Source organism: Ixodes scapularis, unplaced genomic scaffold, assembly GCF_016920785.2.
Source record: "Ixodes scapularis isolate PalLabHiFi unplaced genomic scaffold, ASM1692078v2 PGA_scaffold4__175_contigs__length_147842914, whole genome shotgun sequence".
Classification (NCBI taxonomy): domain Eukaryota; kingdom Metazoa; phylum Arthropoda; class Arachnida; order Ixodida; family Ixodidae; genus Ixodes; species Ixodes scapularis.
In genome coordinates this window covers 72,846,848-72,871,967 of record NW_024609879.1, presented here as the reverse complement: position 1 = coordinate 72,871,967, position 25,120 = coordinate 72,846,848, and the positions used below count along the sequence as shown (strand labels likewise).

The window sequence follows — 25,120 nt, the reverse complement described above, 5'->3', positions numbered from 1 at the left end:
CATAGAATATGTAGACATACTTAAGGTCCATACGCACATTCGCGTTTGAATGCGTTTGAGTGCGTTGCGGAGTCCTTGCGGCCAGGAGCAGTCACTTGCGGTGCGACGCGAACCTTCCCGCAACGCTCGGCAGCGCGACGCAAGCGAGTAGAGACTCGCTCAACTTTCCGAAGCGTTGCGGTACGTTCGACCAATCAGAAGCCAAGGAAGGAGAAGAGGGTGACGTGTCCGCTCGCGCCACTCGGCCGACTCGGCGAGACGTATCCGGTTCTCCGCTCGCAGTGCTTGCGTTTTCGTTTTGGGGAGCGGTGGGGACTGGTTTTTCCAAGGCTGCGATGTTCAAGCTCGACAAAATGTTGGGGCAGCCAGCGGGATTCTCCCAAGATCGAACTCTTCGACGCTGTCTCTGGGCGCCGCCATGTTGCCATGGATTTCGCTTGCTATTGGCGAGCGGCTAGCGACTATAGCGCATTCTTATTGGCGGTTGACTGCATGTCAGCGCAACTGTGTGTACAAGTATGGCGCAAGTGCTCTTTGCAACGCAACGCGTCCGCTTGCCGCTACGGAACGCACCGCGCTCAAACGCAGATGTGCGTATGGACCTTTAGTGTTATAGTTTTGATGGGGGTATTGTAGATAAGTTGGGCAAAAACGTGCCTGATGAAACTGAGATTTTCTTGGAAACTATAAGAGATAGGAAAACAATAAGGTTATGTTTTTTTTAGTTAGCACAAAAAGTTATGGTGGATGTGATAACTGAATATAAATTGAATGAGAAATGATAGAAAAATTATCAAGGGCAGGGTTTCCCCTTAACCTGACATTTGGTTGATTTCTATGTATTTCGAGAGATTTCATTATTGGTGACTGTTGTCTCAACAGTTTATTGAAACGTGCCAAGACTAGCCAAAATGGCTGTGGGTTCAGATGGATTGTCGGTAACCTGTAATGTGCACTTAGGGAAATAAAACTTTTGGATTGAATTGAAAGGCAACTCACCCAACGATGGGGTGAGCGTAACCCTGGGCTGCCTTGAGCTCCTCTATCTTCCGCAGTGTCGAGTCTTGAAGCCTGAAGGCATAGCTCACTATCTGCCCATACCACCAGGCGTACGGGCTTCCGTGGTTGCCCACCAGGGGCTCCACAATTGTGGAAGGTAGGTCCAAGATCTGGCTCCTCTCCTTGGGCGCTAGACGCACACAGGGCAAAGAAAGACTGGACATCATCATCTTTCAAAGGGCTAAGACTATGGCACCTGAACGTTGCAGTACTAGCGACTGCGCATTAAAGTTCAGGAAAAAAAAACTGCTCGAGAAAATGCAAGTGTCTCTGTCATCCTGGCACCATAGTAAGGAGGGCTTACAAAAAGGGTGCCTTGCTTTCAGGGTCTATTAAGGCGAAAGGCTTATCTGTCTCATCGTTCAGCCGACCTTCAAAGTCCTTGAGCGAAGACACGTCGGCGACACGAAAGGTACCAAAACATTTACGTGACCACACAGGCGAATTAGAGGCAATGAAATTAAGAAGGATGACAAAGCGGATTAAAAGGAATCAAAGTGAAGTCCTAGACGTCGTCCTCTAGACGTCGTTCTTGACGTTGTCCTACACGTCGTCCTAGAGGTCGTACTAGAAGTCATCCTAGACGTGGTCCTAGATGTCATCCTCTAGGCGCCGTCCTTGAGGTCGTCCTAGAGGTTGTCCTAGAAGTTGCCCTAGGCATCGTCCTTGACTGGCTTTCGCCGTCCTACACGTAAGCGGGCCTTAAGTGTACTCGTGTAACTTTTCCAGCCAATCAAAAATAATGTTGCAATTTTTTTTTTTTTCTTTTTACAGATTTAGTGTTTTTAGGGGTGTACGTCTTTAGGGTATAGTTTCCTTCAAATTCAGCGGTATTTTTCGGTGTTCATTTCTAGTCACAGAGTTGACATTTTTTGGGGCCCGCACTTTCAGAGTTCATTTTCCTTTTAATTTGGGGAGGGGGGGATGTCCTTTCGGAGTTTATTTCGTTCTGCAGATTTTGTGTTTTTCGGTGTCCATTTTTGCTATCACATTAATATCTGTGTTCGTGGGGGCTTATGTTGAAGAATATGAGGCACGGATTTGGGATTTCCCAGCCTCCGGGCAACATGCAAGTGACACAAATGTTTGGAAGATGTCCTGGCACTAGTAATAAAAGAGAATGAGGTAAGCGGCAAGGTTCCCCAAGAACCAGACCCCTTACCTCATTATGCAGAAACGTTTTGGGAACCCACGTTTTAATCAGTAGAAAACTTGCACTGCATTCTTTGTAGCTGTTTTTGTCAAATTACTTCAGCCTTGTTGCTTTCCTGGATGGACTACCAATTTGTTTGTCTTGTTGCTGTTCTTTGGGTATTAAGCATTTCTGATTCTGCTTATCCTGCTTGGACCACTATGGTTTGGAGTACGAAATATATAAATACATAAAGAAGCAGCTTCGCAGACAGATCAATAGGGGCTTTGTTCTGGATCAATGCAAAATGAAGCTGCAAGTAAAGATTTGTTTCAATGAAGTTTCAGTTTTTCTTATTCAAGGATAGTTCTAATCTGGGTATTCTTTGGTATTCCTGGATTTTGATAAAACAGCCCTAACTTGTCAGAGTTTAACAGTGTTTACTTGAAGGGGGCGGAGTAACATTGGTGGCGCTGCCATCTGCCGGTGAGCACATGAAACAAGCTTCAAAACCTAAACGCGAGCCAGACTCGTGATAAGGATTTCTGGTTCCTAATGAAGGGCAGAAGTGACACTTATGTAGTAGCCAAAGGATTAACTCTGGTCGTCACCGTACACATACGGCGGTGATTACATATTTGAAAGTGCCTGCCTAAACGCGAAACTCAGCACATTGCAGGAGCAGTTGCTATTTGGTATGTCTTTGTCAAACTATAAACATTATATTCAGATGGTGTTTCGCTTATTTGACGGGCTATTTACAGTTCCTAAATTAGATGCTGTGTGCACATGACGCACGCTTTACATACCGGCCGCTTTACCGGTAGTGCGGATGGGGGCACTGGCTCTTCCAATTCAGACTTCCAACGATTTTAGGAAATGAGTTCTTAGGAAGAGAGCTTGTTGTCCGACGGAAAAGCTTTGCGAAGTACGTCCAGTTAGGAAGGGAGGTACTTTGCGCCCACTTTGCGACCGTTAAACGTGGCCCGCCACGTTTAGCGGTCTGAAGTCGCTAAAAGTGGCGGAAACGGATGCACCAAATTAAAAAGAAATGAAAGAAAGGTGACGGCTTTTTGTCTAAAATATTCTAGTTTTATGCTTGTAAACATAAACAGCGTGCAAGCACTGTACGTGCTTCAAGTAAATAATTAAGCAAAAACCTGCGCATCGACCCTTTCTTATTGTACCTTTTCTTTAAACAAAAAACCAAACCACTGGGAAACACCTTTTGGCAAAAGAACTTGACCGTCAAACGGTTAAAAGAATATGAATTATACCCACACTAAGAACTACGAAAGAGACAGATTTACATTTACAGTGTTTCATTAGTCAGCACGAAACGCCATTTATCGGGGAACAAATATAAATTCTCTAACGGGAGCAAGACGTGGATGAGGTGAGCACTTGGCGCAGACCGTGCACCAGATGTGGATTATCTAAGAAAGAATACCTTTTTCTCTGCCAAAACTTGCCCCCATTATCTAAAAAAGAACACACCGGGCACCGAAGTTTGTCTGTCTCTTGTGCAGCGGGTTGTGGCATCGCAGTCAAGACCTCAGATTGGAAGGTTATAGTGGATAAACGCAAAAGCTTGCCACCTTCGTGTAGTTCGAAGGGTAGATCGTTTTCTGGGACCGACGTCTACCGGACACACTCAACGAGCAAAGAAGCTACAGCTGAGACGTTATCCGCTCCCGACCGAGAAGTGAAAGGCTGCGGGACGGAACTTTGTCCCACACGCGATCCCTCCCTCTCGCCATGCCTCCTCTCTTAAGCTGCAGTCCTTCTACTAATACATATGTCATACAAAAGACGGTGTGGAGAAGACACTGTCCGGAGCGTGTTTCTTCTGGGTATGACGTCCCTGTCGCATTAGTCATGCAAAAAACTGTCCCCAGGCACGTTCGAAATGCAAGTAGTATGTATAAAACAAACATGCTCAGAACCTGTGCGAGGCGTGTCCGCATTATAATAGCATCATTGTGTCTGCGGCGAATACCGGATTTTTTGTACAATGTACGAGGAGTGTGACTGGCTTTAGGCAACATCCTCCCTTCGTGCATGAGGAGACCTGTTTTAATGCAAAAGCATTAACTGTCCCATGGTACGAGCCGACGTCATCAGTTTGAAGCGCGAAAACGGCCCCTAGTTTCCATGATCCCAAAGGTCCCATTGCTGGCACACGGCGACGAGGCTCCCACTGGCCGCAACGTGCGTCAGTTCCGATGATCGCCGCCAGATGGCGCTGCGTGTCCGTGCCACCAGCGCGCCGATAAAACTAACCGCCGCAACCCCATGCCGCTACAAGCCCCGCGCCGGCTAAAACAGACACGTTGCCGCGTGCTCGGAGGCTTCTGCTCGTCTCGCCGTTGAACAACATGCCGTCGCCTCCATCATCCACATCGTCGGCGGTGCGTCTGCTTGTCTCGCCGTCGACAAACATGGCGCCACCTCCATCATCCACATGGTCACCGGTGCTTCTGCTCATCTCGATGCCAACGAACGTGGCACTGCCTCTAGCACCCACATCGTCGGCGGCCGCCAGCTCGGCAGTGACGAAACCTGCCCGTCCACGCAAGTACACCACAGACGAACTAAGGAAGCAGAATAACGCAGCACACCGATCGAGGAGGCAGGCCGCCAAATCTACAAATCGCTGTTAAGTCTCCGACTACATGCCGGGAAGAACGAGCAGTGGCGTAACGCGCTGTGCGCTGTCGAGTTGCCCGGTTTACTCACCACCGTGTGTGTCTACTTGGCACAAAACACACCTCAATGTGAGGTGCCTTCGTTTGTCCTTCGTAATATCCCACCAGACATACGTTCCACACCGCTTGTGCTGCTCGGAGACTTCAACCAAAGCAACAAAACTAAAGACAGGTTCCTCGACACGCTACGCGTCGACCTTCGGCTCAACCTCCCATCACAACTTCGCGGGCACTTGCATAGACCTCGCTTTCCACAACAAGAGATCGGTAATAAACGTTAAGTATGTCTCAACGTACTTCACGGATCACAAAACTATGCTCGCTGCAATCAATCCCAACCCGCCACCACCATGGGCGTACCAACCGGAGCGGCAAGGGGGACGCTTGCCCCCCCAGTTCTCAGAATGGGGCGGCAAGGCATGTGTTTTACCCCCTGAAAAAGCCGCCACTGGGCACGGCCAACACTAGCCGGCGGTGCCACAGGTATACCAAGGGCACCGCCCCGGCCATGGGGGGGGAGGGTTCTGGTTTGCCCCCCCCCCCAGTCAAAAACAAGTTGGTACGCCACTGGTCACCACCAACCCCTCCGAGGCCGTTGCATAGCCAACACTACACATCTAACCTCTACCCGTCGGAGGACGAAGACACCATGGCCACCAAAGAAGACATTGTCAGCTTGGATCTCCCTATGTACATTACCTAACACATCACTTGAAAATGAATACAGCGCCGTTTCTCACCAGTATCGCCCCACTGTTTCAGGCCTACAGCCAACATGCGAACGAAAGAACTTTAGAAAATTAACCCGCTGCAATTTCATCACAAAACTCTAAAACATACCCCACAACACAACTTGAAAACATTACTCGCGCCACAAAACCCTGCGGATTACTCACTCTGCGGCGTTCCATTGGACATTCATGCTTTTGCACTCAAAACTCATAAGAAGTGCTTAGGTGTCGTACGACTTTTTTTTTTGTCGACTCGCTCGCCATAGAGTTTGGCCGTACGGAACAGCCAGAAGCTCTGCATCTCTGGCTGGTCTCGTGGCACCAACCATAAATGTTCGAGCCCATCCAACCCGTCACACCAGATGTTGGGAGACGGTGGCTCGCTGAACAAATTATGGCGAGCAAATGTTAAAGTGCACGCTTCCATGTTCACTTAACATTTATTAGTCCCAATTTCGACGTTGAATCACTCAGTCATTAGTCAACTATGAAATTGATATGCCGACTGTTAATGTGTGCTTATAAAGGAATTGTGTCGAACCAAGATATTTCTTGTCTCCCTCTTTTGTTTCTCGGGCGCTGCTTGCATGCCATTGTAGGGGGCTGGGGACTAGCCAAGCCGTTTTACGGTTTTGTTTCCCAGCCCCCACATCCATCGGTTTGATAAGAAAATAAAAATAATTGTGTCGTAAAATACAGTATGTGAGACGGTGCAAGGGCCTATGCGGCACTGACCGGAATCGTAGCCGGGGTAGCCCTTCTCGATGGTGTTGTTCTTTGGAGCGTTAGAGCACGAAGGCCCGGCTATCGGCAGGAACGTCTTTGCCCACTCCTTCCCCGGTGCATAATGCCACTGGGAGCTGTCCAAGACCACCGTCCGGCCCATCCGAAGCGCCGCCACGAAGCACCACAGCACATCGTGGATGCCTGCCGCCACTCCGTGCGGGTTGTCTAGGAGGCATCGGAGCTTGGGCGTGCGGCCGCAATCGGTGGGATTCTGGAAGAATAAATTATAGTACAGTGAAACCCGTTTAAAACGAACCCACATACAGTGAATTATTGTCGATATCGAACTCACGGAAAATTTAAATAAAAATGCATGTAAAAAGTACTTTTTATGACAAACAACAAATTGGCTATATCGAACTTTTTCCCCCCCAAGAAGGCTTCCAAAAGTGCGCAAACTATTCTCTTCTAGCCTGTCTCTTCCCCCAAGAAAGAAGCAGGAAAGAGAAAAAATTCCAAAAGCTCAAGCTGCAAACAAAATTGAGCGAAGAGAAGTGATTCAGAAGGGGAAAAAGCTAAAAAAATACACTCTGCACGCACACACAGAAAAAAAAACTTAATCCCAAAGCGTCTGCTCACGAAGAGAAGGGATTCAAAAGGGGAGCTAAGCTAAACAAAAAAACTCTGCATGCATGCAAAAAAAAAAAAGAAACGAAAAAAAAAAAAACCTCAACAGCGTGGTGTTACAAGGCGGAGATGAAGAGATGAAAAAGAAAGAAGCTCTTGCCTTAAAGGGGCCCTGCAAGGACTTTTTTACTGGTTTTTAATTTGCATCGAACTGAGCGCACTGAACGTAGTAACTTAGTGAAGCTTTTGTTTTCTCGAAATTCCCTTTAGTTTAAAAGTGATAGGCAAATTAAAAGTAAAAAAAAACAAGCAAAAGATAACCTCCCTCATGACGTCCTTGGTTGCTTGAGAGTGACCGTGAACTAGAGGAGAGGTAGTGAACTTATCAAGCGCTCACGGCTGCCGCATCCGTGCCGACGGTGCGAGAGGGAGCCACTAAAGCATGTTCTGGATAGGCTGTATGCAGCAGGCAGCCAGGGCGGCTCGCATTGCATTTGCTGCACGATTAAACACTAATTCGGCATGACACTTCATTGGCCACAAACGGCAGCAAACACGGGGTAAAGATCAGTTCAGAATGCGAGCCACTTTGCACTGCCATACCGCGAAACGGCCAAACCACAAAACAAAGCTTCTCGCCGAAGGCCTTCGGAACGCTCAGAGCCTGTCGGATCCTCCTGTGCATACGACCGCTGCGCCGCCGCGTACATTCGGGACCTTTCCGTGTCGATGCCTGATCCCACTACTCCTTTCTAGTATGCGCCGCCTTTTCCACCGCTTGGTGGGGGTATGCTGACGAATCATTTCTTGTTTTCGTACTTTATGAACTGCATTCGTTTCTTTTCTGATCTAAAACACTGAACAAAAACTACTTTTATAAATAATTGAAACGGTTCGTGCCACTTATATTTTGTATTTTGACTAAAAAGAAGCTTTTAGCGGCTCTGACCAGTAGTAAGCCCAGGATTTAAGACGTCACATTTTGCGCGGTTTTGGTACCGCGGGTCGCCCTCGTCAGTGGAGGAGGTTTCCGCGTCGTCCGGTTAAAATATGACGCACTGGTATTTAGTTACTCTCTCCGTGCCCGCTGGCTTGCCCGAACCCCAAGAGACGTGGGAACCGCAAAAAAGGTAGATGCTTAAATATGATTGCAGGGCCCCTTTTAAAACGAACGGATTGTGGAAGTTTGTTGTAAATGTCTTTTGCTATATCTAACTACTTGCTATATTAAACTGATCGTAGCATTTCGTGCTGTTCGTTATAAACGGGTTTGACTGTACCACAAAAGCATTGCAATTGTGTTGAGATTATGCTTGGACAGCGGGAAGTTGCCGTACCTTCTGAACTGTAGTCCACAAACTATACATATTTAAAAGTTTGAAGTTTGCCTAGTGCAAACTATCTATAGGCACAGACTATAAAAAAATTGTTTCTTTTCTAGATTGTTCATTATGACAAGATGTGGCAGATTTTGTGACACACAGAATATGTTAATGATGATCTACGTAAGATACAATTTGGAATGTTGCAACTTTTTGTCAAACCTACGGTTCAACGTCGAACTTTGAGGTTTGACTGGTTCATTGAACATTTTAACTTCTTGCAAAATTCGATAAAGTTCGACTTATGAACAGTGTTGCTCAGCTTCTACAGAACAATTTCAAATTCGGGAAACAAAAAGTTTAGAAAGTGGTTTACTATGTATAAACACAGAATGTGTTATATGGCTAGCACCTAACCATATACGGTTAGGCACCAGAAAGATGATCTTAATAAACAGTTGCTAGTCCAGCAGTGTTTGTATGCCTTTTCTATCTCTCTCTAATACTTCCTTCATGTTTAGCTGGCACTACAATCTGACCTTAATCTGATAACGCTATGGTGTAACCAGTGGCTAATGGAACTAAACACTGACAAATGCAAATCAATGAGAATATCACATTCTCAAAATAAGTGTCATACTTACCATCTTAACAGTAAACCTCTCGCTGTAAAGTCTGTTTATAAATATCTTGGAGTTCACATAACATCTAACCTTTCTTGGAAGATACATGTCGAATACATAGTTAACAGTGCTAACCACATGTTAGGGTACTTGAAAAGAAACTTCTTTCTCGCTCTGTCTTCGTTGAAACTAACCATGTACAAAGCTCTAATTTGTCCCAAAATCGGAATATGCTGCTGCTGTATGGGACCCTTTTCACTCGTCACTAATTACCATACTTGAATCCATTCAAAACCGCTCAGCCCGTTTCATTCTGTAAAACTACCACCGCACCGCCAGCATCACTACAATGAAAGACACGTTAGGTTTACCATCACTTATTCATCGCTGTAAAATATTTCGTTTGTGCCTTTTTCATAAAACATTCCATCAAAATGCTGTCTTTCATCAAAAACTAATTAACCTACCATCCTACATCTCCGCTCGCAGTGATCAAAGTCATAAGGTTGGCATTCCAAATTTTAGAATATCGTTATTTCAATATTCTTTCATGCCTCAAACGTCCTTGGATTGGAACCACCTTCCCGCCTCGACTGCCAACATCACTGATATTGTCCTGTCTAAGAATGTCCTTACCAATATGTGCACATTGTAAATATTTTATAGCTCACTCCCCTCTTCAATGTATTTACCTTGAAGGTATTTGAAATAAATAAATAAATGAACCAACTAGCTCAGCTTCAAGCTGTAACAGATTACTTTCGTTCGTTAGTAATGCCGAACCAATGAAGCAATACATACAAAAAAAAAAACTTTTCCTCTGACAGGTGCTATCAACCTATTTTCAAATTTTCGCGCATGCACACTGCCGTGTATTACTGCGTGTTCGCCGTGTATAGCGAACACGACCTATTGAGCTCGAACAATGGCCGATGCAACTGCAGACACCAGGATGGGAGAACCGGGCGGCGAGCCACGGAGAAGCACGGGACGCCTGGAAGAACAGACTGGGCACGGTCGCAGACCAGAAAAGACACTTCTTGTAACACCAGCCAATTGTAACCTAAACAGTTAAATAAATATATCCTCGCATTATCCCAAGTTATCCGGTACATCACACACACGAAAGTCAAACTTCGTGTTGGATATTTAAGAAGGTCGGACTTGGTTGAACTCGAATCTCGACAGGTTCATGACATCCCTAGATACAACCTTCTTTTTTATCTATAATAAAGAAGGCATTTGTCAAGGTGAGCAGTGTATGAAAAATTTCTTACATACAGGCTAGGTGCCAGGTGCGGACCATACACAAGGCCTGAATTATCTACGGAAAAACTTTTTTTAACCGAAATTTGTTACTGCAGACTATGCACAGGCTGCGGACTATAGTCCTGAAAATACGGTAGTTGGCCCAATGAGCGTTTGGTGTCTCTGACGTAGGAAAGAAATGTTAACCTGTGCGGTATAGTTGCTAGCCTGGGGTCTTTAATGTGAATCACAGAGTAGTGGAACATAACCACACACCAGTATGGTGCACATCCAAATCGAAAAATGACAGGGGTGGGTATCAAGGCCAGGATCCCTGTTGCAGCACAAACTTTTGCTCCACATGCACCGAGCTGCGGTGTGCCGACACATTTGGCCAACGATCCCTCTGCACCAGAAACGTTTTGTTGGAAGGATCAAGGAGCGGAGGTTACGGTGTCTGGAAAGTATCTCAGACTGGTGCGTCTAGTGTCCTGAACCTTAAATCATGTAAAAGAAACAAAGCAATTATAAAAAAAACTGTGGCATCGTCATTTCAAAGGCCATTTGTTTATGCCGATCATTTCATATTAACGTGAAACATTCATAGGCTAGGTTTTCAGATGAAGGGAAGACTCAAAAAGTGTAAGTGTGAATTTCCCCGCTAAATTTTGCAGGGAAAATGATGTCACATGACTTCGTGTCACGTGACCTATAGACCAACATGCGGCTCTGACGTCACGCTTCTGCGGTGGCGCTGTTGTTGCCACGACAGATGCGCAGAACATTCACCTCACGCGAATCTGGCTTCTGCGCTCGCGCAGTGCCCACACCTGCTATGGGCAAACGCGGGCTTGTTTGTGAACAGTGTGGCTGTCTATACACAAATCCAGTTTGCCCGCTAGATTTAGCAAGAAACTGATGTCATGTGACGTTGCCTCTTATCACCTTTTTATTCTACGTGAAGCAAGCTGGTCTTTATCACTTATTGCAGTTTGTTGCTCGTCATGTATAGAGTAGAATGTTCTCGAAGGTTACGAACATACGCTAACAACCTCGAATGTACCATCACTGTGCATTAATAGAACCACGTCACACACAGCGGCATTCCATTTGCCGATCACCGACTGCACTTCTCAGCCTTGCTGCTTTAAGTTACTTTTCTTTGTAGGACACAAATTCACCCAATAAACAGTTTCTTCGCTGGATTGTCCCCATCACTTTGTGCGTGCCATTGCCCCCGCGTGTCAGCACGCAGAGGTAACAACACAAGCAAGAGCCAGTGTCAACATTCTCGTCAATGAATCAAACAAGAAATATAACCCCCCAAGAATATTTGCAAAAAACTTGAAAAAAAGAAAAAAAACAAATAAATATAAGTCGCACCTTGTATAAAACAAAATGACGAAAATTAGAAAAGAGAAAAAGAAAACACTTACATACTTTGAAAAGTATATAGAAGTTAAAAAGAAGTATTATGTGCAACATCTGCCTTAGAATCATGTGGTACGCTCAAACAAACGCATAATTCCAGACCACTCACCTGTAGCGCGTGTATCTTTTCCCGGACATAGTTCCGTAGCTTGAGCATGTTGGACGCGACGCTGCGATTCACGCCGCCCAGCTCCCTGATGTTCTTGACGTCCAGCTCCATGCTCCTGCGCGACGACCGGCAAACGTCCCAAAAGGGCCAAGGGCTCCGGTGCAAAGCCCGAAACGCGTCCCCGACCGGCGTGTTTGGCACACCCTCAAAAGCGGTCCCTCGATTTCCGCCCAACGACGTCGAAAAAGTGTTGAGTCGTCACCAGCCACGTCACAGCAGCGGCAACGGACACGGCAGGTGCCGGTTCCGCTACGGGTCGCATTCCAGACCGACGGTTTGCGGAAGTTCCGGCAGCCGGGAGTCGGAACGCCGCGACGACGGCGACACTTGTGTTCTCTCATACTTTTTTTTCTAAACTTTTACACCCAACTGCCAGGAACGCGACACCCGACGGAATGACACTGCGGCTTTTGCATGGCTTTTGTGAAATCATTTGTTGCCACTTGGGGACCGCTTTCGATATGTCGGTGGAACGGGACGCTAAAGAGAACGGTCGGAGACGCGTCCCAGACGCGTTCGGCTACTTAACCTCGGCTCCAGCTTGGACTCGGCCCCGAGTTGAAGAACGGCTTAGGAAACCAGAAACGAGCAAAGGACCGGGGACTGATTTTGATGGGGGATGTTGCGAACCTGCCGAGAGGTCCGTGTTCGACCGGGTTGCACTTTTCCAACCTTTAACGCGAGGTTTGTACACAAAAGTTTGAATGAAGTTCGACTTCTTTTGTGCACGGGGAAAATCGAAAATAGGCTGGCTGGTGACACGGCCCTCAGTGCATGCTTGCGTGGTTGGCGGGCATCACGAATGCGAAGTGAAAAAGGTATGGCAAATTGCTAGGCAATTGTGTTGCATACGTCAAACGTTCTAGCATCGCGAGCGTTTATATCGTCGTTTAGCAGCACATATAGCCTGTTCAGCCGGACGCCTACGTTCACGGCGATCTTCGTCGGATAATTTAGTGTGTGACATGTGTACACTTGAAATGATAAACCTGGTGATCTTCCAGAGCCTTCTAACCCACTCCTTTCCCACCTCGCCGTCTCGCCTACTAGTCCTCCTCACTCCACCCCTGGTCAAGTGACATACCCCATTAACTGATCAATGTAGAGCCTTTCTGCAGCCACGCTTTTAACCGGGCATCCGTTTTGGGCTTCACGAAATGCCAAACACTTAGTCAAAGAATGTTTTACATTAAAAAGCAAAAAGAAAGGCCATCTTCAAGAATGACTTATTTTACTTTAGTACTTGACATTAGCATGTATAAACTGTCTGGACACGCATAGACCATCCACCCGTTTAATTTGTGTTTTTTTACGCTGTTCCAGCGTCCCAACCTACTATTGATAGCCGAAGTTTTGCATCAGTGGCTCTCCCTCAATACCTCAACCAGAGGAGGACCAAAAGGGCGTGGTACCTCAAGAACTCCCTGGACTTGGAAAGGATTGCCGGACCATCCCCCCCAGCTTTGAAAAGCGCTCGCAGGCGGTGAACTTGAAAGTTGCGCAGGCCGACGATGGTGGCCTGCAGCTTCCGAAGCATGGCTGCATGCCTGTCCTCTGTCCCTGAACAAAGAAAACATAGCTACATGAAGCACAAAGACTGACATAAGCAGCTCCATCTTCGAGGGAGACAGACTTTTCAAGACTAGGAAGTAGAGACTTCGAAATGTCGTACTCAGTGTCCCACGGCAGATCACGTTTATGTGTTTTTTTTGTCTAAACATATACCTGGCCCCATCATTTGCCGGGATTTTCCACAGATCATAATGACTGGCTTACCACAGACGTTTGAATGGGAAGCTTGATGCGCAGAAAGTTTTAACGGAAGTATTTGGGAGAGTATGAGAGATACAAAAAGCAAATGTGACACCTGCTACACAGTAATAGTAAGTATAAAAAAAAACTTGGCAGCGACCTATATCCCCAAAGTACTATAATGCATGAAATGCAGTATTTGAGGAGCGATCGTTTAAATTATTTACAAGACACTAAACCGTCATTTAGGGGAATGAAGAACCCATATATTGATCAGTTCCCCGATACATTAAGCGGGGAAATTAAATTGGTGTATAGTTCTCGCGACGTTAGGTCACATGAAATCAAATCTCCTGCTAAATTTAGCGGGGAAAGTAAATTGCTGTATAGGTCAAGAAACATTATTTTACCACTAAATTTAGCAAAGAAACTGGATTGCTGTTTAGGTCACATGACATCAGGTCATGTGATATCAATTCTTCCACTAAATTTAGTGGGGAAACTGAATTGGTGGATATAGACCACGCAATGTCAGGTCACGTGACATCAGTTGACTTCACATGACTTGAACACTACCTTCGTTTCCCCATTAACTTTAGCAGGAAACGCAGGGACGGACGGAAATAATTCCTGGATTGGAGGTTCCGTTTTAAAAATCACTTCGTGCTTTAAAAATCATGTGTTTAAACTGCACTGTCTCTAGCTACCAGCTTCGAATCAGAGCAACACAAAGTCAGCAGACGAGAACCTAGTATCCAAGCCAAGGCCAGGAGGTTCCACGACTTACTGGTCAACATCGTAGAGTCAAAGACGTTCTTGTCGACCCTGGATCGAGGTGAATCGTCCTGGTGCCTGAAAGAAGGATTAATGTTAGTTGCAGCGGCGTCAAAGTAAACATTTTAGGTCCCAATCCATTGCCTACAAATAAGGCCTGCTTCAGATGTGATCATTTTCCCAGTGTCTTGATATTGCAACATTCAGCAACTGCAAGAACTCAAATTGGTACATTTTACCGTCACCATTGTCCAAATTCAGACTATTCAGACACAGAACTATGCATTAATAGCATGTGTTAATATCTTAACTCATTGCATAACCCGGGGAAAGGTTTATTTTTAGGGTATGGACAAAACATTTTTATTTGAACTGAATTGCACTGATGTCGCATCATCCATTTCGCACCACAACTGAGGAGAGAGAGGGGAAAGCTGCTCTTGTATGAATTTTGGGTGACAGGATAATCTTCTATAATCTTCTAGAGGGAGAATAGCGACTTCTCAGCAAGTCTGGAACACACAAAGATGAGTCCCGGTGCAAAGGGAGTTCCTCCTTCTCCTCTTCTCTTGTGGTTGCGGGAGAGCAGACGGCATGAAGTCAGGTGTGAGGCATGTATAGCTAATTATGATACATCAAAATGTAGCCAATAATCTGCTCTTTAAAATACACAAAAAAAAGGTTTACACTAATGCCTGAAAAGAGTTTGCAAATTTAAAAGTGTAACTTGGAATTTGTGCAAAAATAAGGACAAAAAGTTTAAACATTTTTAGCTGTATCAAATTATACGATTTTAAGAAATTCTAAACATCCAAATTGTTCCCCATACACAGATTACCATTATCACTTCTAATAATAATAATAATAATAATAATTTTTATATGCATTTTTTTCCAGTATCCACTTTGCAGTGTGCAAGGCTTGGCAGAAAGGTTGGGACCCTTACACAGGTGTGCCTACTTAGTCCTCCGCTGCAAGTTAGAGAGCCCTAGTTGATACTGTGTTTTTTGGTCCGTCGGCAAGCATGCTTTCGTGGTGTCAAGCCACTCAGAGATTTTGTAGCGTGCAGAGGTGCATGTGCTCCAGTAAGATGTTTGTTTTTTAATAACTTCTCCTCCGCTGGTGTTTTTATGGCTTGCAGCCCACATAAAAAGTGGGCCCCGGCTCAGGACATCCTAGAAAGCTAAAACAATGCCCTCCAATCAGCACCTGTCGATATTCCGTGCCTCGAAGATGAAACATTGTATAGGAGCTCAAATCTAATGATCCAACATCACCCACAGTCCTTACTGCTGCTGTCATTCAAAGAACAAGCAGCAAAAGCAGCTAAATCATGCGATTGGGGCTATCTTTGAAGCAGTCCCTAATGACAGCAAGATGCCATGTTTGACAAGTGTCACCATTGCGCCGAGATTGATTTTCTATAGCTCACCAGCTTGGGAGAAAATGCAAAACGAAATCGAAACCGAAGTTGCAGTTTTTCAGTTAACCACGAGATGACGCAATGTGTTCCTGAGCGTCAAATTTGAATTTTGGCGGCACGTGGAATCTATCGATCGCGGATGACTGGTGGCCAATGGGTGCAGCACGGAGGGTTATGCGGCATTCAGAATGCTAGCTGAACAATGTAGTCTCGAAAATGATCCATTTCAAACCAGAGCCAAGTTAAACCCCGTGTTTAGTTGTGTTCACCACCACCACGGGGGACTACGCGAAAATACTGCATTCTTCACTGGCCATTGCTGCTTTAAATATAGTTGTAGCTGCTCTCCCATTCTGAGCCGGACTCGATCCCAGCAATAGACTCTTCATAAAACTCTGTCAAGCAACATTGGCGGTCACCATTTCTTCGGCCCGAAACTTCTGATTGAATCCGAATCCTCGCCAAAAGTTGATACAACACTTGTTCTCAATACAAGCGAAGCCGAGCCGTGCTCATGCTGAGCGCCAACACAGCCCTCATGACTAATATATGCTCAGAGCGCTTGCTCTAGTGACGGCATATTAGCGCAATTGGTACAGCAGCCCCTAGGTGGCACGACCTTTTCGAAAAGGATCTATTCGTGTGGCAGCACGAGAATCTAGGGAACAACTCGTTGGCGACCTCAAAATTGCTGGGAAAATCGCTCCATCTGAAGCAGGCCTATGAAGTATAACTCGTGTAGCAGCTCTGGCACCTCTTCCTCCACACCTCACGATATAGGTAACAGCTTTTTGAGCGCTTCTGCTTCTCTTTTATATCCTGCATTTATTAAGTGGCAGGCGTACGCTCGTTGATTGTCTACAAAGACATTTCAGGCAAGCTCAGATTTGAAATGCACACTGCACCGAGTCTGATCCTGGGCGATGACGTCGACTTGGAAGTCTTCTGTGTGGCACGAAAGAAATGCTACCAGATTTAGAAGCGTGTGGTAGGCATACGGGCTTACCTTGCCTGAGACTCAGCAGGAGTTCTCATCAAGCCGTAGGAAAGTAGCGGCCAATCTCTGACGTCCACGGGCGAGTAGCTGATTTCGCTGGATCCCCTCGTAATCAGGAAATACACGAGTCCAAGGAAAGCCACGAGGACAACGGCCATCCCAAATTTCCTGCACTGGCTGCGTTTCATGGTGGCAGCGAGGAAGCCCTGTGAACCAAAAGACAGGATTTCATCGGAGTGAGAGCATATTTATTCTATTTAATAATTTATCTTATATTGAAATACTGCAGCCCCGCCGAGGCTATTTAGAGAGTGGGGAAAAAAATTATACAATATACAAAACAATTTGTAATAACATTGTGTATACTTTTAAAACAGCAGGAAGTTACCGTAAAATTCTAAGCAAGTGTTCACTTGAAATTGAGAGATAATAGTGTAAAACTGGGTGATGGGGGCCTTTTTAGGTCAACAATACGTAAAGAAACATCCCTTGTGTATCATCTGAATGCTACAAAATTGGGGGGTGGCGGCGCTTATTGTGGAATAGGCGGGTGCTCGGTATTTTAAGGTAGTCAGCGCCAATAGGTGTCTGATGTCTCTGCTGTAGATGAGAAATTTAGCCAGTGCAGTACTTCCGCTAACCCGGAGTCTTTGACACGCATCACGCAATCGTGATACCCAACTGCACATCAGTACGATGCTCATCCATATCGAAACAAGAAAGGGTGGAGACTGAAATCAGGATCCCTGGATTCTGCAGCGCAAGCTTTCACTTACACCAACAAGGTCAAACAATATACAAGAATAAATGATACAAGCGATAAATGCAAAACATAATCAACAGCAGTGGCGTACCAACTTGTTTTTGAGTGGGGGGGTAAACCAGACCCCCCCCCCCCCCCAGGGCCGGGGGGGCGGTGCCCTTAAGGTGACCACCCGTCCCGCGACTCGCGGGACTGTCCCGCATTGAGGGCTCGTGTCCCGCGTCCCGCAAGAAATACCAAAATCTTTAAAATGTCCCACATTTCACACTGTCGTAGCATTCGACTACGCAAATTCCGGCGCTTCTGAAGAGCGGGCCACGGGGTAGCGCGGAGGTCGCTGGTGAACGTGTGAATCTCGGTTTTATGCCATTTTCTATACAAGCACTGCGTGCAGTGACCGTCGTTCTTACAGGAGTATGACGGGCATGTGCGTTTGTGCCTCGACCCTTGATAGCAAAATATTGCAAGCGACAATTGCTAGCTGAAAGTTGAAAAATAAACTATTGTAGTTATTTGCAAATCATACTGTGTCGTGCGAAATGGTTGTCATGGAAAGCGTTTTTTTGTGAAGACGGCCACACAAGGAAAAAAACCTGCAACTCACAAGGGGACGTAAAAACCGCAACATAAGGTTCTAAATTTGTGTAAGAGCATGTTAGTGTAAACATCGACAGGAAACAATAAGTCGAAAAATAATTACTGTTTCTCATTTCCCTTTCATGTATTGGGGTCTGCTGCAGTCGATTTACATGTTTTCAACTTAGGCACTCATAATAAAATATTTACCATAACAATTATACAAACAATATATCACTGCAATTGAAAATTATTTTAGCTTAATTTCCGCCGCACAATCTTCAGGAGTATAATATGCTTTCGGACTGCACAGGAGATCGGGGTGTGCGTGATGGCGAATTTTTTTAATACCTATTCGTGAGTCGTGAAAATACCGTCCTCCTCTCCTTTCCTCTCCTCTTCTCCTCTCCTCTTCTCTCTCCCCTCCCCTCCCTCCCTCCCTCCCTCCCTCCCTCCCTCCCTCCCTCCCCCCCCCCCCCCCCCCCCCCCCCAGGTCAGAGTGTCCCACATTTCGCCTGCAAGAAGGTGGTCACCCTAGGTGCCCTTGGTATCCCATGGGCGCTACCGTACAGTGTTTGCCCTGCCCATTGGTGGCTGTTTCAGGGGGGCAAAACCCATGCCTTGCCCCCCCCACTCTGAGAACTGGGGGGGCAAGTGCCCCCTTGCCCCCCCGGTTGGCACGCCCATGATCAACACTTAACAATGCCAGAGAAACCTTCATGCTATGATAGTGAACGGACATTACAGGGCCAAATGTTCTAAATTTCTATGGTTCGAGGGAAAAAGAGCCGTATTTAAGCAAATCTTTACTTGTGTGAGAAGGTGAAACATTTAGGTAACGGTAGCTGCCCCAGGACAATGCGCTTACACGATTTAAATATGTATTTAATTATGCGAAACGTGATGAGCAAACTGTACAGAAATTTTGGGTGTCTGGTGCTATGTTGTGCAGATAGTGGGGTAAGGTTTAAAGCAGAAAGATTAGAAAAAGGATGGTATTTTGTACAAACGGCAAGGGGGAGAGGGGGGGAGGACTCTAATTAATTGGTAGATGATTAACTGAGCAGACGGCATAATAACAGTATCTTTATGTGTCTGTTGCCCATAATCACAATATTGCCGCAAGCACAGCAGAGTCCCAGCTGAGCCGGTAGCACACTTTCCTCTTACATGAAGGGCCAGGGTTGAATTCCTAGTAATGGTCACTATTTTTACACTTGCTCACGGAAGGCTCCGACTTGATCGAGACAGCATATAGCGCTTGCTAGTGCAAAACGATGCCAATGTTGAGGGTACCTAACAGGAAGTCTATGCGGCTGTATTTAGTCAGTCTGTATTTCCACTTTGTGTGAAGGCACAATTAAACTTTATTCTCAGTCTTTACAGCATTGTGCATGTATTTTCTTGCAGTTTCCATCTCTCTTCTTTGCTAAGTGGAAGGCAACGATTGATGTGACATTCTTGTACCATTTTTATGTTAGTTATCTATCCCCCTGTTCCCCAAAAGGAAGTCATAAAATTACAGCAGTAATTTTTCTTATACGATTGCATCCTCACTTCTAAGTAACTGTTTTGGGGAGGTTCGTGAATGTTGTGCTGCTTTGAACGCGACTCCCCAGGAACTCTGCTGCGCCAATAATGGTTTCCAATAACAAAAGAATGTGTTCAGGAATACCCATATCCAACACAAACAATCTCTAGAACTGTGATTGTCTCAATACCACATATTGCTCAAAGTATGATTTCCAACCAAGACTCAATGCAGTGTCACCACTGAAAATGTTTCTGTACAGTGAAACGGTTGAAGCTGGTGATATCACTTAAATGCTATTCCTCACGAACAAAAATTACTGGAGGTCCGATAAAACTCACCACCTGTCATCAACACGATTTCTGCCATCCGTTTCCTACAAGCCACACATTTCACCTGCCCCCACTTTAAGTTTACAACTGCAATGCTCAGTGAGAAACTGTCTGGAAATTATCACGACTTGCCCAAAATAATAGCCCGATGATTTCGTCTGGCTCGCATAAAGACTGCATTAAAGTTTCAAAACTGTTTTTGCCAGGTTCTTGGCAAAGAAGAAACATTGAACAGTTCTATGCCATGATGTCAGAAAGTTTTACGTAGGACACGCATCAAAACCGCAGCAATTGGCGATCGTCACAGCGTTTCACAAGACACCCCAATTGATCTGAAGTATGAATTTTCTCGGGATTGTGGGTAACTTTTTCCAACTCGTTTCCGAACCTAAAACACTTCCAGCACACAACCGTAGCAAAACAGTCAAACAGCAAATTAGACGTAGGTGTTACATCAAGGTCCTCCGTTGAAATCACTACTGGTTCATGCTAGCGAAAAAAAAATGTAAATACCATGTGGGGCTACCCTACTTTATTTAACATCTATTTCACTCCACTTATATGCCAAGACATGTTTCCACCCTTCATTATGGGACACGCGGGGAGAAGGAACCTGGGCCAAACCGTCGCATACATTCTCAAATAATTGTATGTTTAAAATGAATACCCACGGACGACAACCAACTAGTATTCGAGGTCCTGACAAAGCAAATCGGAAATAGTGAAAGCACCTACAAAAAGAATACTGCAGTGGGCCATTCTGGAAATATACAGCGCCTCCTCTAGTCTTTTTGATGCACTACAGCGACCTGATGTATGGTGCAGGAAGTTCAGCAATTTATGATTTCAGAACGCAAAGAAAGCAGGATGATAACAAAGCTGGGTATGTGTCCGCTTTGTGGTGTGTTTGCTCAATTTTCTTCATGTTCGGAGTTTGCAGTGGTAATAGAGGAGGAACCGAGCCGTTTCCAGGAAGTGCAAGTACAAGCTGGCCTGAGCGTATGTCGCGATGGTTCCACAATTTTCTGCGCCACGCGGTGCAAGGCAGGATTGATGAGAAGCCTCGATGAACTTTCCGGAAAGGTCTACGGGCTGCTGTTGTCCGTCATTTTTGACCTGTTGTCCGTCATTTTGTTTTTTCTCGTGTCAGGGTTTACATTACTATGTGTCCTAACCAGCTCGCCACCATAATTTCTCTCCTTAAAATTCTTCTGCCGGAAGCAGGTTTCAATTCCAAGTGAATAAACGACGATCAATATTGACATCATGTATCGTTCTGTTAAGAACGACAAATAAAGCAATCCGTACACCTGGATGGGATCAGATCAACTGACCTCGTCGTCGTCTTTACTCGTTTTTTCCTCGTGCATCGTCTATATTGATACAAGGCTGAAAAGATGTAATTATCCGAGCTTCAATGAGCAGCCTCGAACCCGCCAACTGGATCCCCAGTTGGTACGTTATGATTCCAGGTGGTTGAAATTAATCCTCAGTTCACCGCTGCCCTTTGTTCACTTGGCACATAACACTCTGCAAATCCGACAATTTTTTCTAGCTTTAATTTGTTACCATTCTTGTTTTTGGTGACATACTAAAAGCAAAAAGAAAAGGTAGCAGTTGAATTCTAGTCATCCAGGGCAATCAATCTAGAGTCGGACTCTAGACTTCCCTGTGTTCAGTCAATCATGCGCTGGAGACTAATACAACGCATTGTAACGATCGTAAAAAAAAAAAGAAAGAAAGGCGCCGGTTTACGAATGCGACGAGCAACGTCCGCTTGCAGTGGAAACTGTCGGCTGGATTTCCCGGAACACATCACTATCGCAGGTGACTTTTTTTTTTTTTTTTCTCTCTCTTTTTTAATTGTTTCCCCACTTCGCGACGAAGTTTATTAAGGTGATAGCGGCGACGACGCCAAATATCGTGCGTGAAACATTCGCGGCTACCAAGACTTCCCAATGAAAAGCCCTCCGCGTGTGAAATCGAAAAAATAAACAGTACGCGGAAGACGCATGCTGCAGGACTATTCTAGGATCGCCAAACGTCCCAAACGTGGACCGAACCTGAAAGAGGTACGGCTGTGACCTATTGCGACCTACATGTACGAGAATGTAGCTAAGTGTGCAGGCGAGCTGGTGCAAGTTCATCAGTACACTGCCAAGACAGAAAGCAAAAGCAATTGTATAACAAAACATAAGTACAACAGAAAAAAAAAAAAGTTAAACCGCAACCGTAAAACCGCAACTGAACGGAGTCGTTTTTCATGATATCAAGTTTGTTTACGGTCGAATCGCGGTACGATCACAAATGTCGCGAGCATAGCTACTGGACAGCACGCAAACAGATCGCTACGTTTGGTCAGTTTTTAAAAGGTTACTTCGGTTCTTAGATTTACGCAAGGAACGGGTAGTTTCCTTTACCTCGGAGACACGGTTGGAGGGGCCGTAAGCACCTTTCTTCGAAAACGACATCCCTCCCGGCTGGGATACGTCGCCGAAGCGTGCGACTGGTCGCAGTCACTCGTGCGTCCGGGTTGTCAGGCTCGGCGTGCACGGAGCCACCGCCACCGATGTTGGACGCAGTTAATATCCATTCAGCAAACGTACAGGTGTTCCGGTAGGTCGGCTCACGCGCTACCCTTGAACAACAGGATTTTCGCCACCGCCGATTGCCGTGGAAAGCCTTCGCTCAACAGCTTGACAGGTCTTGGCCTGGCTTGCGCTTGGCTGTTTGGTTGGCTTGGTCCTTCGGTTTTTAGTCGGAAGTTTCGATTCGTCTGCTACCTGCGTGGGCTCGCTCAGACTCGCTCCGGCTCGCTCCCTTTTAAAACTTTTGAAGCTTTAATCTCGCTCCAAAGGTGTTGGAACTATTCCGGAGTTGGAGGAGGGGGGGTGACGCAACGGCGACTTGATCAACTCAGTTGGCAAACTCCCACGGAGAGCGTGATCCCTTCTAATATACGCGCTGACACACGTCAGTTTCGGCGTATAACCCCTAGATTCGGAAGTGCTGTTTCAAGCGACATCCTTCTTGCCCGGTGCGGCCGTGTTTTGAACCGCTGTTGCATGAAGCGCCGCAGCGAAAAAGAAGGTTGGCGCTTCGAACAGCGCTAGCCTGTTGACGGGTACGAGAAGGTCGTGCAGGGGCGGATCCAAGGGGGGCGAGACGGAGGCGGCCGCCCCCCCCCCCCCCCCCCCCCCTAAACAAAGTCGACCCCCCCCCTCCCCCCTTTTCGGAGGGCAATTTGACATGAGTGGACACACCGGTGACATGAAAGAATGGAAGAATAGTATCCTTCCAAATTTTCCCGCCCCCCCCCCCCCCCCCCAAACAAAAAAAAAAAAAAAAAAAAACGGAGTTCTGGATCCGCTCCTGTCTCCGTGGGAGTTTGCCAACTGATTTGATCAAGTAACGTTGGGGTGACGAGCCAACACCTCCTAGAAGACAAGGCCGTAGCGCTCTTCTCGTGATGTCGCAAAGGAAGGCCATCGGGGGCGCGCGTCGAAGCGAAGGCAACGCGCGTAGATCGACCGTCGTAACGCGTTTTTAGTCACATACGCGTGTCATATTAGCAAAAATGAAAGCTGCACATAGCAACCGGTATAGAAAACATTTTATTACACGAGCAAAATATTACACCGCTAAATAATCGGTACGAAATGGCACGAGGTATGCGTATAAAACGTCCATGGAAAAATGTGATTGTTTTAAGTCGAAAACATTGAGTCATGCAATTATTGCTGTAGGAATGCATATTTTATACAGAAATACTCCGACAAAATGCGAGACACGCAGTGATTTGGAAACAGCAAAACTGAACAGTTAAAAATCAGGTAGGCGTAGTCAACGCGGACACGGCAAGTGTTTCTCACGATCATGTAAGCGACGTTATCGCGTGCAGTCACTGAATTCTTGCATCATACCCCGGCCACATGACAAAATTAATGTAATTTCGATCAAATTACATTATGGGGTCGACAAATCCGCTTGCGGCGCTCGTATACTCACTCAAGACCGCGAGCTGATTAAATCCTATATGACTGATGAAAATATATTAACTTTTCCCGTGTGGCAGGGGTACTAAACATACTACTTTACTGATTTACCTCTCCCTATGAGCTCAAGCTGTCTTAGAACAAAACATAACTTATTTTGTATATAACAATACTATTACCTTAATAGTTAAGATTCTAGTATAAACGCGGTAAAGGCAATACAATAACCTTAGTATAAATAAACACAGAACCACAAACAACGCACTTTCAATAATCACACAAACTTGTTTTTCACCTTCCAGTGAAAACCAGATTACCGCGCATATTTACAAATGTCGACGCAACTGCATGCGAATAACGACAAAGAACAAAATTGCAATCTATCATGCGATTAAAAAAAAACGATTGCAGCATTTTACTTGCGTCCTACATGACCAAGAAAGCCCGTAAATAAGTTGTTCCTCACCTGTCGATCGTATCCATACGTCCCACAATATCCGTGACGAACACATTTGAACACGAACTCCAAGAAGCCTCTCTCTGTCGAGAGAGAGGTCTATCGATTAATCGACCAGAGTCTTCGTTGGCTAGTTGTCACACGTCACTCAAACCGTAGCAGGACTTGTTTCACGAATTCACGTAAATGCCGTAGTATCAAGCGAACACAAAAAAAAATTACACCATCTCCCCGAGGGGAACCATGGGGTGATGCGGAGCATCGTTCCATCACACTTCATCGGAAGAACGAAGTGAAGTGGAGTCAACAGCGGTGAACTGAACGCGCGCAGAAATTGGTTTGCTCTTTATGTTTATACAGCCTTGATGGAGATGCGCCTCAACGGGTAATCGGTCTCTTAGCTGTAGATGAGAAATTTAGCCAGTGCAGTACAACCGCTAACCTGGGATTTTTAACGTGCATCACGCAGTAGTGATCACACGAAACGCGTGCCGGTACGAAACTCATCCAGATCGAAACGGGCGGGGGCGGCGGGGACTCGAACCCAGGAGGTTCCCAGCGCAAGCTTTCGCTCCACGCTCCAAGCCAACGTTACTAAAACACTCAGTTGGGAAACTCGCCGTCGAAACCCTGGGCCGCTAACGTCCACCGAGACCGAGCTAAATGCGACAACAGCGCCACTCTTTATCATTTGTCTGTACTGTGGTCACCTTGAGCTTTTTGAAAGCCTATTTTTTGCGTAAA

General features: G+C 45.9%; 1 protein-coding gene across 1 annotated transcript in view; it reads right to left on the bottom strand.

The window, feature by feature from the left end:
* LOC8027856 (alpha-(1,6)-fucosyltransferase) overlaps window positions 1-22,592 on the bottom strand; it is a 46,058-nt gene extending 23,466 nt beyond the window's left edge. The window contains exons 1-7 of the mRNA XM_029969399.3: window positions 22,345-22,592; window positions 16,732-16,928; window positions 14,316-14,380; window positions 13,189-13,336; window positions 11,717-11,831; window positions 6,366-6,627; window positions 1,000-1,189 (exon numbers count right to left, since the gene is read on the bottom strand). Coding sequence (XP_029825259.2) covers window positions 1,000-1,189; window positions 6,366-6,627; window positions 11,717-11,831; window positions 13,189-13,336; window positions 14,316-14,380; window positions 16,732-16,928; window positions 22,345-22,395 — 1,028 coding nt within the window. The 5' untranslated portion in view covers window positions 22,396-22,592. The remainder of the gene's footprint in view (window positions 1-999; window positions 1,190-6,365; window positions 6,628-11,716; window positions 11,832-13,188; window positions 13,337-14,315; window positions 14,381-16,731; window positions 16,929-22,344) is intronic.
* Window positions 22,593-25,120: the final 2,528 nt, after the last annotated feature.